The sequence below is a fragment of the Rhynchophorus ferrugineus genome, unplaced genomic scaffold (genome assembly GCF_030347505.1).
Source record: "Rhynchophorus ferrugineus isolate W39M unplaced genomic scaffold, kcgeb_rfMv2 rfM5, whole genome shotgun sequence".
NCBI lineage: Eukaryota > Metazoa > Arthropoda > Insecta > Coleoptera > Curculionidae > Rhynchophorus > Rhynchophorus ferrugineus.
Window position 1 is genome coordinate 14,047,475 of NW_027472584.1, and position 21,293 is coordinate 14,068,767.

General features: G+C 29.2%; 1 protein-coding gene across 6 annotated transcripts in view; it reads right to left on the reverse strand.

Moving 5' to 3' along the window:
- LOC143197098 (uncharacterized) overlaps nt 1–20,084 on the reverse strand; it is a 155,411-nt gene extending 135,327 nt beyond the window's left edge. For all 6 annotated transcript variants that reach the window (XR_013005924.1, XR_013005923.1, XR_013005925.1 and 3 more), the window contains exon 1: nt 19,812–20,084. Coding sequence is in view for 1 of the 6 variants with exons in the window: in XM_076405263.1 (XP_076261378.1) it covers nt 19,812–19,814 (3 nt within the window). In the remaining 5 variants the exon portion in view is untranslated. The remainder of the gene's footprint in view (nt 1–19,811) is intronic.
- Between the last annotated feature and the right edge of the window lie 1,209 nt (nt 20,085–21,293).

Genomic DNA, 21,293 nt, shown 5'->3' on the forward strand with positions numbered 1-21,293 from the left:
AGTTAGAATAATCCTTGATTATGTTTTTTAAATCATAATATTTTTTAATAATTCATTGCAGATATGTTGTTCCTCATGCTAGAAACAGGAATCCAACAAAAACAACCCGACGGATTATAATTTGAAGATACCATCTTAAAGAGTGAACTATTTTAATTTGTTACTTGGTATATAATATAAATGAATTGTTTTATTGTGTCTTAGTAATTTACTATCTTAGTAATAAGCCTGAAAAAATATACACAGTAGTTCAGATGTCTGAACAATATAGCCATAAGGTGTAACGTCTCCCTCCCTATTGCATATTCTATCAAATCGAATTGTTATGGAATGTGCCAATGAATAACTACAATAGACATGGAAAATATACATATGGAAAACATTATCTACAATAACACCCTTCGGTTTGGATGATCTCTATCAGACTCACAGAAGAAGAAGTTGACAAATGTTGGAATTGTGAATTAGCAGAAAAAGATTGGAAATTAGCAGCTTAGTTATTGACTAGAATAGTGGCTCATAATGGACAGCGAGTGAATTAGACTTTCTGGGTATGGGATTATGATTCAATAGTGACAATACCAAAACAGAGTGATGAGAGTGGAAACAACTAAAGGTGAATAATTGATATAGAATAACTGTAGAAAAAGGCACTATAGAGTATGAAAGATTTATATGCATAGATATGTGTGTAATTGTTCAGAATATACATGAGCATTTGGTTAAAATGTGTGAGGAAAGAAAGAATACTAACTGTATTACATATATAACAAATGCATTAGGGAGAATGGAGTGATTAAATCTAATTTTATCAAGAAAAAGATACAAAAAAAATTGAAAAACATCAACGAAAACACAAACAAGGAAAGAAGAACTAAACAGAAAATGGTAAATATGTTCCCTAATGAAAATAAAAAACATTACTTAGATATACAATTATCACTTAGGTGCACTATAATATTAAAATGAATTATATTTTAACTGTATTAAAATAAATTATATATTAATATTTTGTTTCATTAATTTATTTATATTAGTATATTATTATATATCAGTGCTAAAATAAACTAAAATGTGTAAAATGCCAAAGTTAAATGCGAGAACATTGCGACGTTTTGACGTCATTAACTGAGATGACGCGAGTTCACTGCTAACTTGGATAGACTTTTTAATAAGTATCATATCAATTGTTGTGAAGGCGTTTATGAATGTCATACTCATATTATTGTTTCCTTTTTAATTTTTGCAAATTTTCGATAAATTTACGAAATAATATATTTTTTTGTTGTAATGTTTTTCTCATTATGTAAATATTATTCTAAAAAATAATAGTAATACAAAGGAACATATATTCATGATTATTAAACCCAACAATAACGTATGTTATTTAACCTTTAGCTTGTATCTATATGTAACCTTAATATAGATACAGAACTATAAATAGCATTATATATTATGGGTCATTTCGAGCATAATATCAGGTTCTATATTTAAACATTATGATTATTACTTTTTAAGGACAAGATGAACAAAAAAGGATTTTATGACTTTTTAGTTTACAATCGTTATTCATTTACGTCCTCGTTTACCATTTTCGTTTCATTTATAAAAAAGGACAGAAGAATTAAGACTATTTTGTTCGTTTAATGTTAAAAAAACACATTTGAATTAAGGTCAGGTCTCCATTTTCGGAGTTGATTAATGGTCACAGTAGCCATTATATTTTACCGCTGCTAAACCATATGGTTTTAAAATAAATAACGAAAAGATTATAGTATTAATAATATATTCGTCAATACCACCTTAATTATAAACCTCAGCCGTTTGTTAGCTGAATAATTACGTGTTCAAGTGTTAAGTATTTTTTTTCTCCTACTTTCGCCTGTGTAGCTGTTCCAGCCCTCTCTCAAGTTCGAGGTGTTTGACCCTATCATAGTCGGATACTAGGAAATATTCCAGATATGATAGTTTACTTTGTTCTATTTTTCTTTGAAGTGATATTTGATGATGAAATTTTTGATATGCGATAATCAATTGATGAAGGACAAATCGATATCCAAGGACTAAGTTGGAATGAGTAAAGAACAACTTATTCATTCAACAACTGCAACTTGAAACTTTCAACTTGTGGATGTAAAATGCAATACGAGATCAGCCTAAAAACTCAACCTAATTTGACGAATAATCCTCTGCTCTAACGGTAGTAGTGTATTGGCTGAGGGTACCGTCAATTTGCTCATGGCTTAGGAACTGATAATTGGGGTAAATCCTTTACAAATCGTGAATTACTGTTGTATTTTATTTTGGTTTTTTTATCCTTCATTGTCTCGTTGTTTTGTTAAAATTCTTAACAAGTCGATTGCATTTTCCTAAGGTTCATTATGAATAAACTGCCATCAGCTCTTAATCAAGTTAATTTAGATGAAATAAATGAAATGATCAAAAGCGAAATCTCTGTTCAAAGTGGGTGCCGTATGTGCTCATTGTTGACCAAAAACAAGAACATGTGGATGATTCTGAGAAGCGTGTGGCTATGTTTAAACATAACAAACCCGAATTTTTCCATCGATATGTGATAATGGATGAAACATGGATCCATCATTTCACTCCGGAACCAAAACTATCGTCCTCTGAGTGGACAACAACTGGTGACAGGCGTATATTAAGGCAAAATATAAATCAAAATTTTCTACCAAAGTTGTACTGAAATGCTCAAAAACCTGCCAAAAAACTCAAAAGACTGCCTTCTGGTACACTTTTGTTTCTTTCATTGTTGAGTAAACTTATTCTTGTTTAACTCTAAACATTTTGGCTGATGTAGTGATGTAGTGATGTAGGAGTTTAAGAGCTCAACATATTGCTTCGGTAGATTTATATGGAGTTTATATAACCCCTTATGCCAAACTCTATCCAAGACTTACGCTACGGTCAAGAGTATATTCGAGCAAATTGTTTCTCTAAAAAACCACAATTATTCAATAAGGAAAACAGTAATTCATAAAAGGTAAAAACCATAATTCAAACAGGTCTAATTCTCATAAAATTTTGGACTGCTTATTTTTCAGTTAATGTGCTTTATATTTTATAATCATATTATTTTATGAAGTCAAAACCGATCAAATATAATCGTGTATAAATTGCAATTAATTTAAACCAAACAAACATATCGGTTCGTTAAATGGCACAATACAAAATTAATATTATCAATTCATTTATCTTATCGTAACTGTTTATAGGCTGTTTATGTGTTGTTAATCCCTACGCAATAATCACAATTTTCACTCAACAACTACGACATTAATTACAGATATATTTCAAGTTTTGCATCAACAAGTTTCGGTTAGCTATGAAATCGTTCATAACGGCAAATGCCTGGCGTGTTTTTCATTGTTCGATCCGATTTAATATATGCAGATCATTCCCAGATGGAATATATATTTTATTGTTAAAACTGTGGGTTTGAATATTATACCGCGATTGTGGATCGCTTACGAGGGATTTACAATAGATATAGATAAATTTATGATTCAATTTTGTTTACTTAAAATAAGTTGAACAAAATTAATAAAATTTGTATATAATATAATATATAATAAAATAAATAATAATTTGTGTGTTTATGTTAGACTGAAAGATTTGATGAGTAAAATAAAGTGTTTTAAACCCTTCACATTTCATGGTTGGCGCAGTTAATACGATTCCGAGGAGGTCACAATGCTGTTCTCTTCTTAAGCTTATTGATTTTTTTCTATTATTTAATTCATTGTTGCTAGTCGTTTTCTTCTAACCTTTAATTTGTCTTTATGATAAGTTAAATCTAGGTATATAACTGGGAGGACCCATCGGCCCTATCTCAGTCTCTGGTGAAATAATTTTTATACATGTAACTGCTGTATTTTTTAATATATGCACCTCACTACACAACACTACACAAGATCAGATGGTTTGATTCTTTTGAGTCTGTGTCCTGTTCTGGTGGTATCCAAAAGCTGCAATATTTCAGTATTGTCATGAGAATGGAGTCTTTCCTCATGCCCCGTTGCAATTCTCTTGACTTCTTTTCTGACTTGATTTCTGTGGGTATCTGAAGGTCTCGATGTAGCTAATCATTCCCATAGTATTTGGGTGCGCTCACAATACCTCTCAGGACTTTGTTCTGAAAAATTTGTATTTTATTTATGTTAATCTTTGTAGAACATCCCCATAATTGAACTCTGTATGTCCATATGGGTTTCAGTATTTGCTTATATAATAGCAAGTTATTATGTACTGGTATTTGTGATTTTTTTCCACTTAGCCAATACATTTCTTCCAGCGAAGTTTTGCATCAATATTCATTCCGAGATATTTAGCGTTGTTGCTATATGGAATGATACATTGAATTAACTGGAGCCAAATTAACTTACCAGGAAAAGAAGACAGATTGTCTTTGGATTGGTAATCGTCCGGCAGTTACTCGAAGCATTCCTTTATGTAGTTAAATGGTGCATTGAAGGTGCTCAAAGACTCCTAGCCATAAACTATTCAAATTAGGAAACATTCATGATCATCCGTGAACTCTTAACACTTTTCTTGTCTCTTGTTAGAAGCATCTCAGTTCAGGGTGTAAGGTCACCGGAGCCGAGCTGACAAGACAAAAGCTTGCATTTCAAGGTGTACAGCCCATTAAAAGCGTATTGCAGTAGCTCAGTTCCTCAGGCGTGGACTATTGAAATTTGAAGTCGCTAACACCATATAGGAGTGATAAAACCTGACTGATGATCGCGCAGATTCCCAGTTGTTGTCCCCAAAAAACGATCTGTTTATTTCAGACTGAGATATATGATAAGTAAGATGTCTAGACACAGTTTGGTTTATACTAAAATATAATTGAGCCTTTTATTTCCATAAAATAAAACGGTTTTAAAGTAAAACAGCAGTTTCTGTTGTTTTAAGCCTTTCATATTTCATATCTAAAACACAGTTAAAAGACATTCGAACAAGTTTTGTATTTTCGTTCCAGAAGAAACCTTTAAAAATATATGGCTATAACTTCCAATGCGAGACCCAGCAGCTACATCTTCAATATCGGCAATTTCTGTGAAGAATGACTCGCTAGTATTGTAACTTAAGCTAAGTAAAATAAAAGAAACCAAGCAGACTATCAGTTTAAGCTTTTACGTTTAGATGATAATTAAATTAAATTTATTATGTCAATTAATGATAATTTTTTAAGATTATTTTTTAATTATTCCCTGGAATAAACTGTAGAATAACATAATGTATGTGTAAATAACAAATTGAATGTTCAATATTAGTTTTTGTAAACATGTTTCAAAATTCCATTGTTTCTACCAATTTATATTGATAGAGTAGTTAGTTTTAAAATTGTGAGAAATATTTTTATTTCTTAATTTATTATTTCTTATATGTTATTAAATCTCTTGAAAAATCAAAACTGGTACCATTCAAATATTATTAACGAAAGTAAATCTGTGCATGAGGATATGATGACATACTTTATTATCATATTAACATCGAAGTAACAAAACTCTTGGATAACAACAGAACACAGACTCAAAAGAATCAAACCATTTGATCTTGTATAGTGTAGTGTTCTGAGGTGCATTTAACGGAAAAGCCGCAGTATTAATATATAAAGATTATTACGCCAGAGACTAAGATAGTGCCGACGGGTCCTCCTAGATATATAACTAGATTGAATTTATTTTAAAGACAAATTGTAGGTTAAGTAAAGACTAGTAACAATGCGACAAATAAATTTTAAAAAATGAAATATTAAAGAAAGAGATTAGCACATTCTTAAGACTAAAGCTTTGCTTTTGATTTTTAAATTTGATGTAGGGGTTCTCTATACATTCTGGTAACACTAAACCATGACTAAAACAGCTATATCTCCGAAAATAATTTAATTTTTGGCAGTCCTCTAAGGGCATATTTTTAAGGAGTTAAACTTTGAAAATGTAGTAGTAGTGGCGAGTTTCAATAAGAAAATATATTTGAGAATTGGAATGAGAACAAATATGGGTATACCTTCTAAAAAGTAAATGTAAGAATTAGAAGCGAAGACAATAGAATTTTTATTTTAGGCAAAGAATCAATTTATTTAAAGTAATGGTCAAACGACAGAATTAACCTCGCTAATCGGATTAACTTATCTGGTTTGATTAGAATTTTAATCGTATATTAACGATTTACAATGGTCTGCAATCCAAGAAAATAAAAAATATATATCATGCCCTTTAAAAACCATTCGCATAATCTATATTTTTATATAAGTCTATATTGGTTGAAGTTAATAATACATAAGATAAAGTCAATTTAAAGAATATTTGCTAGAATCCATAAATATTTCTTAACAACCAACAGGGGATTCATATATCAGAAGAACCGTAAATTCACCTGTTGCTAATTTACTTGCAATTCAAGCAATTATGGCATCAAATATAAGTAGCTCTACAAGCTTTTCCTGTGGGTCATTCACGAACGACGAACTAGGCAATCTGAAAAAAGGAACCCGATATACTAACCAAAGAGAATCAATTGCTTTAGTGCTCCATAGTGATGAATATCAGTAATATTTAGTCTAGTTGACAAAATTATTTGTTATATAATTCTTATTTTGCATTAAATTATTTAATAATATTTATTTTGCAACAAAACTCAAATTTAAAGGCTTTGACAATATACGCACAGTAATAGTAACTTTTTCGAATATTTTATGAAAATAAGGTTTATTAGAGGGCTCTTGATATTGTACTTAATGTGTAGTTAGAACGGTCTGAAGGAAGTAACGTGTAAACACATTATATTTAATAATGATCAAAACTAACGTAGTTACACATAGAAATGTATAAGATAATTTTAAACTGATCCTTTTGATGATCTTAACAGGAAAACTTAGTTCAAAATATTCGTTTTATAAATATCAAACTTACTTTCTCTAATAACACTTATAAATATTATACCGGCTTGGTTGGTGTAGTGGTCAAGGCAACAGGACGGCTCTCATACTATTGCGATAGTTGCGGGTTCGAATCCTGCTGGGGTATAGTTTAAAAATGTTTTTTTTATATTTTAGAATCTCCTTTTTACTAACTAGGATTAATCTGTACTGGACCTACTGCTTAACATGAGCTCCAAACCAGGGTTCTTGGCATTAAGCCTGCTGACTGGCGAGTGATCAACTTAGAAATCATCCCAGAAGACAGTCTTATCCAGATTGGTCACCAACGTGACTGGACTAAAATATTATTAAAAATTAAAATGAAAAAAAAATCGAAATAAGGCATCCTATAACAAACTTATTGATTTCAACTTACAGTAACTACCATATTCTGTCTTCAGTACTAAAAATGTGAAAACCCATAGAGAAAATAAATTTTTATTTTACCGACGACCATTTATTATTCCTTAAAACTGGCAGAAAAATTATGGTGAAGTATTATATGACTTAGAGTTATTTATAAAGAAACCATATTTATAGGAAATATAAATATAGTCCACTATAATGTAAATACAAGTTCAAGAGTATTAACCTTTTACAAAAAGGATAAAAAACACAAGTTCATCATATGTTTGACCTGTTTCCATTCTTAATATGGACTAACTGAACTTTATGTTGTCTATCTACATTTTTTGTGATTTGTTATTTGTTATACATTCAATGTCAATGACCAATTTAGTGAGCCTCTTATCATATTTTTTTGCTTATTAACCCATAGATTTCCATTTTCATTACTGAAGAATTTTCGTAAAAACCTTATTCAGTTTGCCAGAGTACCTTAAATATACTTATTTTTTAGTATTTTCCCTTCATTTAAAAATATTAGCCCATGATATGCATACTAATCTAGTTTCTGTTGTCTTTGAATTTATTTTTCCAATCTTTCTGTATAGCTTCGCAACTTGAAAACTACTAGGCTGTTAAATCCTCTTATAAAGTCCTGTAATTTAATTGTTCGATTAAAGGCGCTGATTTTATTTTTCAGACAATACTGTTGAAAGATGACAGCACAGCCAACAAAAGATCAAAGATGATGATATAGTTTTTTTTTGTTATATTTTAGAGTCTCTTTTTTACGAGGGTTTATCTGGCCTCGACGTACAGTTTAATGTGGGGTCCAAACCACGGTCTTCGGCATTAACCCTACCGACTGGCTAGTGATCAAAATTTAGACACCATTCCACAAGACATTTGGTCTTACCCTGTCTGTGTACTGGCGTGACTGTGATGGTTGTTCCTTGTCAGATTCCACTTTTGCCTATAAAGACATTTACAATTATAATCACAAACATAAAGTTGATCTATGTCCCAGCAGGATTCGAACCCGCGACTATCGAAAAAGTAGGAAGACCGTCCTGTCACCTTAACCACTTCACCAATCAAGCGGGCTATAGAATCTATAAGTGAATACTTTACACCATCTATTATTAGACTAAAAAAATATATAATCGCAATATAATTTTTAAAATATCTATAGAAATATTAAATCCTCATCTTCCAATTTTGTACAAAATTTACTTAACAACTTTAGAAAAAATAAATTTGCACCTTCAATAAAGCGTAAAATGTTCTCGCTTTATATGTTTATTTTATTAAAAGCTAGTAACGCTAATCCATAGCGCGTCAGCAAAATAAACAAAACTAAGTTGCATCAAGTTGGCTGGTTTTGAAAACAAAGCACTGACGTGATGGCTTTAGCTACATTGTATATTAAGCTGCTTTCACCTGGTTTAAGGCACTTCGAATTTCATTAATGTACATTTATTTAGTCTTTATATATACATATAAAATTTATTATTCAATCGATACTTTTATAATGCCCATCAAATAGTTACGCCGACTACATAATTGTCAACAAGATGAATTTAATTACTATAGCGACCAAGACAACGTTAAAAAGGCCAATACGAACAAGGATCTACGTAGAGGTAATTAAATCTTCTGAAAATATATGCAAATTAAAAATACAAACTAGAACGGTGTTCCAACAAAAAAGTACGACCAATATACCAATAAAGTATGTGTAATACAAAGTCATGCCCAATGACTGTAGATAATAATCTTAATACAAATGGAGATGAAACTCTTTAATCTTAAATTTAAGTCACTATGTTTTGATATATCTGATATAGAGTTACTCTTGACTGAAGGAATTAATGGTGATCCGTAGGTATGTACCTAGATAATACGATAAGCTATGTACTTGGAAACCAGTTAGACCATTAGTTAATAACACTGTGTGAATACAGGGAATACCGAAGTTTATCATGGAATCCTCAAAATTACATTCATTACTTTTGCTGTTTGATTTTAATTGTCGATTTTAGCTTCAAATATATAAAAGTGGTGATTTTGATGTAAATGACAAAAAAACAGCGTGGCGGACAAAAGTTTAAAAATAACGAAATGCAAGATGCTCATATTCTCAAAAATGTTTCAGAAAATAGTTGCAATTGATAAATAAATGTTCCAGATGTTTATAAGTGATGGGAAAGGAGGAAATATTGACACCACATGACTCGATTGAAAATGCCATTTTAAACCGTTTCAATATCGAGGTTCCATTGCTTACCAGAAAAAAAATATATATGCAGCTGTATACTCATTTCAATTGAACAAATTGAATGACGCATCAATTAGAAAAAAATCAATAGCAAGTAACAGACAGCCATATATACTTGATCAAGCCAACGCTTTTAGCCTTGTATGACAGTTTGCAAGAGTTGAGGAAGATATACTGATCCAAATGGAAGTTCTGTGGCACCCAGCGTACTGATTATCACTCGTTGGTGCAACAAGACACACGATCTCGAAATACGAGAATGAAAAAATACGGAAGCATATCAGAATACATTGAAGAACCTTAGATATAATCATCAAGTATTATATATCGTAGTAACAATATATGGTAATACGTTAATCTTAACATTTTGCTCAAATATATCATGTTAGTAATTTGAAATACATTATAATTACATTATTTATAACATAACATTTATTGTTTCAAATATATCAGTACTAGTTTTTCGGAAATACTTTCTCTTTTTTATAAACAATATCACTAAATCTATATCACTAAAACTATCACACAATATCTTTAATTCTACTAACTATTGATTGAGCATGTTGATACAATTATTATTCTATTTTATTATATATTATTTTACGCATGAAATTGTTGGTCATTATTGATAAAACTATATATAAACTAGCCCTATGAATTGATTTTGTGGGATTTGTAATAAATGGCCTCGGACATTTCTATAACAATATTTATGTCAAAGCTCTATCATTAAGCTTTACTATTTATTATGGGTCGTTTTGTCCAAGTGTAAATAATATATTTTTCTGGGCGTCCAGATATATCCAATTTGAAGCATTTGTTAGAAGTTTTACTTTTTTCTGATTCAATGTTCTCCTGCATTAAAGAAATTGTAGTTACAAATGATGAAATATCGTTGGAAAGTTTAACGTAATCCATCAATAAAAAATTTGACAGTATTGACTCTGTTGTTTTAGAATTGATGATTTCGATATAGTTTGAAATATAGATTTATATTCAAAAAATCCAACGCTTTGCTATATGTTTCAAAATTGCTTAAACATATTTTCTACTTTCGAAATGGAATTCAAATACTAGCAAAAAATGTTAGGTGCATGATTTAATTTTTTCCGACTTATTTTCGAACTTAAATTTGGTGGCGCAGTGGTAAAGGCGATAGGACGGTCCTCCTACTGTTGGGATATTTGCAGGTTCGAATCCTGCTGGGGCATGGTCGTAAATTTATCTTTGTGATTGTTTAAAATTTGTGAATATTCTAGACAAGAGTGTAAAATCCGAAAATCCGAAGATGATCCCGGTCACGCTAGTAACCAGGCTGGCTAAGACCGGATGTCTTCTGGGATGATTTCTAAAGTTGGTCGATCGCCAGTCGGTAGGCTTAATGCTGAGGACCGTGGTTCGGAGCCCGCGTTAAACTTTAGGCCCAGTCCTGATAAACCCATAGTTGGTAAAACGAGACTTTAAAATATATTTAAAAAAAAATCTTATTTGAAATAGAAATATTTATACGATAGTTAATGCTTTTAAAAATATCGGAAAACCTTCAACATTGCATTCTATACGAAAACCAAAAAAGAATACATGCTTGTGAACGATAATCGATTTGCATTGTGTCAATTAGGCATATCGATATATCGATATTTTCGGTCGATATTTTTTTGGCCGATATATAGGTATTTCTTAAACATTGTAGAAACCTATATTTCCTATAAAATTGGTATTTAATTTTAAAAGATTTTTAAAAATGCTACTTTTTAAAATGCTTAGAGAATATCGATATTTTTTTCTCTTTATATCGATATACACCCCTAGTTTCAAAGTTATGCCTTATGAATGTGTTGATACAAACGTTTTAGAACGGCGGCTTAGAGGGACTCAATACGCTAATAACAGGAGCTAACAGCTAAGAGTAATCTGATTTGATATTTCCAAGTTTTGAATGAAAATTATTAGGCCTATATATTAGTTTTAAAGATTTTTCTTAAATATGAAGCTTTATCATCAAAACCACAATTTACGTTATTCACAGTATTGTCCATGGACAGCAGCTACCTTTTCCCATCTTTCACGAAATTTACGAATTTCATCTCGACAGAACAATGTTTCTTTTGAGGCTATCCACGAATATCCATTGAGGATTTTATCGAGTAATATGTTTACTCTTTGTCTTGGGTGTCAAAATCGCCACTTTTAAAACATCAAACCGTTATTCACATTCCATTCCTTCATCCGCCTTTTTTTTCAAATTAAAATAAAAAGTAAAACTTGTATATATATATATATATATATATATATATATATATATATATATATATATATATGTATATGTATATATATATATGTATATGTATATATATATATATATATATATATATATATATATATATATATATATATATATATATATATATATATATATAAATTCATAAATGTTCAACGCGTTGAAAAACTATTTTGTTCACACTCCGACGAAACGATAGTTACTGAAAGGTGAAAAAGGAGGCCTTAACAGAAGAAAGTTCTCCTGTGTGCTCGGTGGAAACTGAAGAGTGCGCTTTATTACGAATAACTGAAAACTGGTCGGATGATCACTGTAGAATGCAAAGCGGAAGATCACTTGAATCAGTTGAACGAAGAACTTGATCAGAAATGCCATTTAGTGCAGAATGATAATGTACATCACATTTCCGGCGTGACTCGAAACATTCTCCCACAGGCGGCATATTCGCCAGACTTGGTGGCATCCGTTTACCGTTTTCCAGTCAATGCATCGCAGTTTAATAGTAATATGCAAAATGTGTAGGTGATTTTGTTACCTCCAAGCCTGTAACTTTCTGTCGCTACGACATTATTATGCTACCGGAGGGATAGAACATCAATATAAAGTGTTTGGTCGTTGTTTTATATAAAATACATTTTCTGAGAAATTTTTAAAATCTAATTAGGTCATACCCTTAATAATAATAAAGAACTCTGTTTACAATATAGTGAAAAAATACTCGATCATTATTTATACTTTATATTAATCATATTTTATGTAAATGAAAGATAACATTTTGTTAATAATATGTTTTTTATAATATATCAAACATAATACCATCAGTGTAGGATTATAATGAAAATGCAACTAAAATAGAAATTGATTGAACCTAATAAAGCTTGAATTGCGGTGAACCAGCCAAATTGAAAATTTAATTGAAACCGTAGGTGTGACTATTAATGTTAAATTAATGTTATTGGTCGGTTTATTTTGATAAATAATGTTGATAGCCCACTTTTGTATACATTAATACCCATAGTGTAGATTGCTTTTAGCATCATAGCCACCATAGAAATTCGATTAAGTTAATTACGGAGAATGTATATAACTATATTTATTATATATTACATTAAATTAACATATTGAATTTAACGCTTTGATGGTTATTTAAATTTTAATATAATTTGGCTCTTTAATCTGATTATATCTCGTGAATATATAGTTAATATCGTTATGTTTGGTATAAATAATTAGCATTGTATCGAATATAATATATTATAGAATTTTTGCAGACAAATCATTCAAAAATTGATCTTTTTTTGTTATATTTCAGAGTGTCCTAGGGTTTCGATAAACTGATTGTATATTTGTTTTTCTTAAAAATGTGAGGAAGCGAATAGGAGGAAGCAGTAGATAAAATCATTTGAATACCATAAATAAATGAAAAATTTAAAATAGCGGTTTTGAAACAATATTCTTCTTAAAACTTTAGTTTGTCTGCTTGATCCAAGGAAAGATGAGAACATATTCCATTGATTATCGAAAATTAATTTTAGTAATTCTAATTCTACAATGTGACAGAACAAATGATTATATCACTACTAGGTAGATACTACTGAACATTTATTGCTCGTTAAATAAATATTTAGAAACTTCGAAATGGTATATTCACAGATATGTGCCATTGGATTACTTTTTCAGAGTAGATGAAATATGATCTGGTGATAGAGAACACTCTACGGAAATAAGTTCCTTTTTCACATGGGGATTCAGGGTAATTAAGTCGTAAATGATAAATATAACAAGGAACAAAATATTGTGGATTAAAGAGTTCAATGGAATTCACATTCACAATTGTTGAATTTATCGGATCAATTAAGCTAAGATCTTATCGACCACAACAAATGTAGATGGTCCAGAAGATCTTCAAAACGTTCAAAACAACAAAAGAAAACCAAAATAAGTCGCAACAAAATTACTTACGAATCTACGGTTATATGTTCGATGTGTAATATGATCATAACAGTAAAAAAAAATTTCAAGTGCACCAAATTTGAGTGACCAAGATATTTTTTCGGTTTCAGTGCCGAACTGTGTCAGATTCTATCATATAACAGCTAACAGATAGTGTCATTACATACTACTTTTAAACATTTTCTATGGCGTAATATTTTGAGTCTGAAGATACACCAAATACAAAATCTAAAAAATTCCTAATGGTGACAAATATAATCAATAAATATTATTTTAAAATATCTTAAAAAATTTAAGCGTTGTTTTGACAGTCTATTAAAAGAATCTCTCAAATCTCTCAAAATTTCAGAAATTTATTGACATGTTTCAAAACGATAATAATTTTGCCGATCAACACTTGGTTTATTTGTCGAATATTATTCATCGATTATATTGAACAGGAATTTTAATTAGTCATGATTTAAATTTAGAACTAGACTGAACTAGTAAATGATAATATAACAAAATAAAAATCAATTCAAACTAATCTATTTATGTTTCCAAAGTAAAGCATAATTGTTCGTAAATTAGACATCAAAATTATACCTTCTAATTTGTAACATAAAATTTAATAACTCGTATTCTTTATATACACAGGATTTAGCTAACAAAAAGCTAATTTTTAAACCATATACATTACTACATCAAAAGGATTAATTAAAAACCGTATTTACATAAGGATGTTAAAAAAGATTTTTTTATGGACATTTTGTAATTTTAGTATAATTTTACTTTTAAATGTATGTTTTCTCATCACAATTTTTGAGATTTTAATTTAGCCATCTGACGTTTTTTTTCCTTTGGTTTAATCCGGATTTTTATTTGCCTTATAGTATTCCAGATTAGGCTGAAAACACGCGTTTCATATATAGGGCGTGTTTAACAAGCTTTATAGTATTAAAGGAAATGAAATGTTTAAATAAAATTATAGAGGTTGAGTCAGATTATAGTGATTTTCTGTTAACAGCGTTTTATATAAGTTTTCGAAGTGTCTGTTTGTTTTATGGACTTTAAATCTCGACAACCTGCTAGATTTTTGAACCACTGGACGTGTTGTTTAACGGGGGCCCTAAATCACGATCTCAGACCACCGATTACCCTCCGTTAACGTGGGGTCTTGATCTTTGGAATGTTGGAATGGCTAACGTGGATTTTACCTTAAAAGGAATCCGGCATAACCCAGTTTGATTACTGGCTTGACTGAAATGATTATTCCGCGTCAGAGGGGGATTCGAACCCATGACATTCTTGACAGCGAGGGGACTTTTTCAACCCCTTACCCACTTCTCTGATGCTGCGAGTTTCACCACATTCTGAATTATTATTGTTTTTTAAGACAGTCACAATTATTTTTAATTTTCATTATTAAATTACAATCGATTGAATAATTATTCTTTCATTAAATTGAAATATTGGACATCAAATTTAATATAATTACAATCTTGATATTGTTGCAAGATATATATTATTATTATATGATGTTCAATAAAATTTATGAATGAAATGTGTAAAAAATGATTTACTTAGAATTTAAAATTTAATTATCTATTTATCCAAGTCCAATTTATATTAAAATTCCTAATTAGTTTCAAATATTACATACATATTGTATATATCTTTTTAATATATATACAAAAATATCCTGAAATATATAATATGTATTTATTGTTTTATAGAAATTTCATTGGTAATTTCATATTCGTCTACAATAAACTTCATATAATGCTTTATTAAGGAGGTCTAGGGAGTTCTAGAAATTTGAGAAAAATCGTCTTCTAGTTACTTTCAAGGCGTAACCATTTAAGAATATTCACAGAACAGGATTTTTCAAAATTTACATTACTTTCGGAGATGCGTCATCTAAAAACGAAACGTGTTGTTCCCGATAACACTATTTTCGGAACGGTTGACATTATATCTCAAGTTCAACTGAACCGATTTACTTAAAATTTAGTATGAGCTTTCTCTATATATTATTTTGTTGTATCAAAGTAGAACTATAAAAAATTGGATTAAAAATTCGGAAATTATATAACTAGTAAACAAATTCTTGAAACAACCGTAATTTGCTGAAAAAAAAAATCTTTGACTTTTGACAAAAAAAAATGAGTTTTAACAATGGATTTCAACAACTATAGGATGAAAATCCAACTCCAAGCATTATCAGGCAGCTTAACAATTGATAAATCAACTGTTTCCTGATAATTACAAACGAAGAGAAAGATCTATAAAGAGGGTATGATTGAAAATGTCATTTCGAACTGTTTTAATGTTACTTTTTTTTTGCTTGATAGGAAAAAAATAAAAGAAAACGGATTTCCTACGATAATTTCAAGATCAAAATTTACTGGGTTAGTCCACATCGACATCGAGGTGGATAATTCATGGCCCTAAGGTATTGTAGTGGAATCAGCAAGGTGTAGTATATTGCGAGATGATTGAACTGATTGAAACTGTGATTACAGATGTCTACTGATGTTAATCAAACAAATTGATTGACGCATTTTTACCACCAAGCTCGCTTGAAAATTTCGCTTGACTAGCATACGGTTTGGAAATGCTAAAGAACGCCGGTAAGTTGAGTGGTTGCTGCCAAACCAACATCGTTCTTTCGATACGCTATCGCCATATTGCCAGAATGTCTATTAATACATAAAGTGCCATTTTTTCTCAATAGTACAAGCAATCATCTAGCATTATTAAATTTGATCCACCAGTCCACTACAAAACACAGTCCGGGATGTCACGAATAACAGACGGTAGAGAAAAGAAAACGAACATTGATGTTAAAAAATGCTGTAACATAGAAAATCACAAAATATAAGATGGAAAATTGAATGGTATCGCTAGTGATTTGGGGAATATGTGCCTCAACAAATACATTTCCGATATTATGTACTAATAGAGATGTGATCCGCCATTGAAATAATTATTAACACATGATAATTATCAACACATAAGTATTATCAATAGACTATATGGAATGTTGCCAAAGAATGATTTTGTCAGTATTCAAATAAACTATAATCAATTTTATAAAAGGGCAATTGCATGGAATCTAAAATATAACGGAGAATAAATCTGCTATCAATTGTCAGGGAAGTGTTTATGAAAATCATACAAATACGATTAGAAAGAGCTCGTGAAGAAACGAGGCGAGAAGAGCAAGCAGGATTTCGACTGAATCTCGAATGTACAGATCAAATCATCGCACTCCGTCAGCTAATGGAGGAACGTCTTTGGTGTGGGGAAGGGAGTCGTTTTTATTGATTTGGCCCGCATTTTATGCAGATTTGAAAACCAAACACGTTCCACAGAAAAAATTTATTAAACTTCTTCAAGCATCCTGTGATGTTTCGACCAGATACGGATGTGTTCGGTTCATTTTTAGTTCGGTAATTGTCAAAACCAATTTCGTACAGCAGTGAACGTAATTATACAAAAACATTTTTAATATATGATGTTAATGAACCGTTAACTTGCGTTTTCGACTCAAAACAAAATAAAGTGACATCGTGACATATAATCAGTTTAAATGGGCACGATGCTGAAGTATTCACTGTTCTAAAATTGCACTTTGACAATATTGAAATACTACACCCAAGACTAAAATCAGTATCTTTTTACACTAATTTCGTTATTTCTAATTATAATTCATTTAAATTTAAGCATTTATTTTAAAATGTAAAAAAAATGTTTGATGGATTATGAATTGGAATATTAATGGCGAAATAAAATCTTAAATAATAAAATACGAAATCAACTTTACATCTCATAATTTGTGATTGATATAATTTGATCTTAATTTATTATTAAATGTTTAATTGGTTATTAGTGATTGGTTTCTAAATAAATATTTCCTAAAGCCATTTTTGTCCAACTCTTTCCAGATGAAGGGCTTTTAAAAGTTTACATTCATTATTAATTTCTGAATATAACTTAGTAATGGTAAATATAGATTATATTTCTAATTTTATTTTTCATTGACTGAAATTTGTTAATATTTCTGTGTATTAGGTCAAGTGCTTGAAACCTGAGGGGTTTCGGAATTATATGTTCTGTGTAATAATCTCGCCACCGTCGAATATTATTTATATTATGGGAAGACGGTATCATCGAGGAGATGGTCTTCTTTAATAGGGATTAAATTTTTAAAAGGGATATTTTCAAGAAACTTTAAACATTGTTAGACGTTAATGTTATTGTTAACATTAGATGAATTAATGTTAATATTACAATATATAGTAAATTACCTTTTACAAAATTGAGTTTCATTTTTAATACACTTTAAATATTGAAGGGGTTTTAATGAAGATTTATAACTTATAAAAATATTAATATGTTATTTATAATCTTTATTAAGCTTACTAACTTTGGTTCGAAATTTTTAAATGTCTATTCTAAATATATAAAATTCAAAAATATAGAGTAAGTTTTGTTTCTTTAATAATTAAATAAATGTAATACTAAATTTATTTTTCAGGTTAGAGAAATATTTAAAAATGGTTTTTGTAATACATTTTTATATCTGTTATATAATAAAATTGCTGTATTTTAAAAATTTTAAGTTTAGGATATAAAAATGTGAATCTTATTTCAGATATTAAAAAATATATTAAATCATATTTAGAAAGTATTCAAACATCATTTAAAAATCTGTTGATTGATTTTTAATAATTATATATATTTCAGATTAACTGATCAATAAAAAATTAAATATATAAGAATAAATTATTCCTTAACTATATTAATATATTTGTTAATTTTTTATTTAATATAATATAGAAATAATATAAAATCATTATTTTGAATAATAAAATCTATATTAGAAACAAGTTTATAAAATATCATTGTGGAGTTAGTCGTTTTTACATTTTTAAAAAGGATATTTTCAAGTACTCTAAATATTTTTCCTATAACAATTAGACGAATTAATTTTAATCGTTCATAGTATCGTAAATTACTTTTTACAAAATTGTATTTCATTTTTAATATACTTTAAATAATGAAGGAGTTTTAATGAAGATTTATAACTTATAAAAATATTAACATGTTATTTATAATCTTTATTAAACTAACTTAATTTAAAAATTCAATATTTTTAAATTTTCATTCTAAATATTTTAAATTAAAAAATATAAAGCAAATTTTGTTTTGTTATTAACTAAATAAATGTAATTCTAAATTTATTTTTCAAGGCAAAACAATAATTAAAAATGGTTTTAATAATACAATATAATATCTGTGAGTTACAAAATTTCTCTATTTTTAAAATCTTAAGTGGGTATAAAAATGTGAATGATTACCTGACATATTTAAAAATATATTAACATTAATTAAAAATCTGTTGATTGATTTTTAATAAAAATATATTTATATTTAAATTATTTAAATTTCAAATATATTTTAAATAATAAAACCTATATTAAAACAATTGTTCATAAAATATTATAAATAATCTATTTATTAATACTATTACATTTCCAAACATCTAATTTAAATATAATAAAATTAAAAACAAAAAACATCTTTTCATATCGGAATATTAAAAATATATTTAAACATATTTAAAAAATCTTGTGTTGTGTATTATTTAATATATTTTAGAAACATATTTTAAAATATATATTATATTTTATAATTCAATTTTTATCCAATAATTTATTAATTATATTTTTGTAATATCTAATTTAATTATAGAATAGAACGTAATCTATACAAATGATTGGTTACGATTTTTAAAAAATATATCTTATTATTTATTATAAACATTCTATAAAATATTCTAATAAAATTCATTTTAAAAATCTATTGATTGATTATCAGAAAGAGATAATATCGAGAGAATAGAAGATGAAGACTTATTAATGAAAAAAATGTAAATTGCAGAGAAGCAAACTGTTGCTTCTGCTTTTTTATGAATGAAAACGCTAAACTAAATAGTAAAGGATCAGTTGGATTTTACTTACCATTTTCTCTTCTGGATAATTTCTTTGGAAAGTTCGAAAGAGTTATTCGGTGTGAAGAACAAATTGGAAAAAACCGAACGTAGTTTTTCAAATACTATTGATGCGTGTTCGATATTAATTGCCGATGATCATGATATTTTTTTACGGTAGAATAAATTAATTTTCAATCGGATGTTGTTCTTGATTTTCTCGCTGATACGACTGGATTGAAAAGAGCGTCGTCAAATGGTGGAGTGTATGGTGAAAAGCCGTGTCATCCCTCTACTATAGCCGCACAACGTGTGAGCGCTTGAATGTAACGTACTTGGGGATTGGGGATGATTTTTGGGGGGAAGAGGGAGGTGCGGACTACGGCGCTAGTTCTGGATTCGGCGCAAGACTAATTCGCAGAAAGAGCCAGTTGCCGGTTTTGCGCTGGCGAGCTTGCTCCTAGGTCGGCGCCTTTTCCCCCTATTAAGATCCAGATCCCTTAAAAACCACCTTGTTTTAGGCCGACTGGTCCACCGGCTCCTATCTACCATTTTATTCATCTACCCCCTCCCCCACCCATCTCACTTACACGAAACCTACTAGATCATTCATTCAGTTTTCACGCTTACCTTGTAACACATTCAGTTCTACCCTGTAAGTATAAAACAAAATTCCGACAGCAACAGTGTTTGATTTTCCGTTACTCTTATATTACGAGTCCTTTTATTATTCCATTAATTACAAGGAATCATGAATGAAATACGCTACAAGTATTTGGGTCACTTTTCATTCATAAATAAGTAACGCAACGTTAAAACAGAAAGTTTCTAAACTATTGAAATATCACATATTATAAAAAAGAATAACTATTTAATTATTAATGTTAATTAATAATTTGTTTATTTCTAATAATAAGTATTGTATCTGTTCTGCACATTTAAAGTGTTTACATCGTAATTTCATAAAACAATTATCAGTTATCATGTCATGGTGCTTTATTTGATTGTTCGTTTTTTTAATTTCTGTAAATGACTATAAATTAATTCTCTTTTTCCTTTGTAATGACAATATTTGTCTTTTAAAATACAGGTCAAACGGACCATTTACTATTTCTTAATTATTTCGTCCTTTCAGATACTTTGAATTTGATTCTTTGAATCTTTTCTTTCCAATCTGTTGTCTCTTTTTCCAGTTAAAACAATTTTTAAATTAAACCTTTAAAATGTCATTTAATACTTTCTTCGATTCAGTTTTATTGTCTTCAACCCATTCAAAGCAACACACTCGATGTGTTTTTTTAGTTTCGGATAGAAAAAAATTAGGCGATGAGATCGGCTGCATTTTGTTAACATTTTTGGAAACAAGTTACAAGGAACTATTTCCGTACCATAAGACGCTTAATAGCTTTATGAAATGCACGCATAACTTCACAATAATATCTTTTTTGGAGAGAGTTGATTGAGAGTAATGATTCTTTGGTATATTATATATTTCCCAACTACTGAAAATACA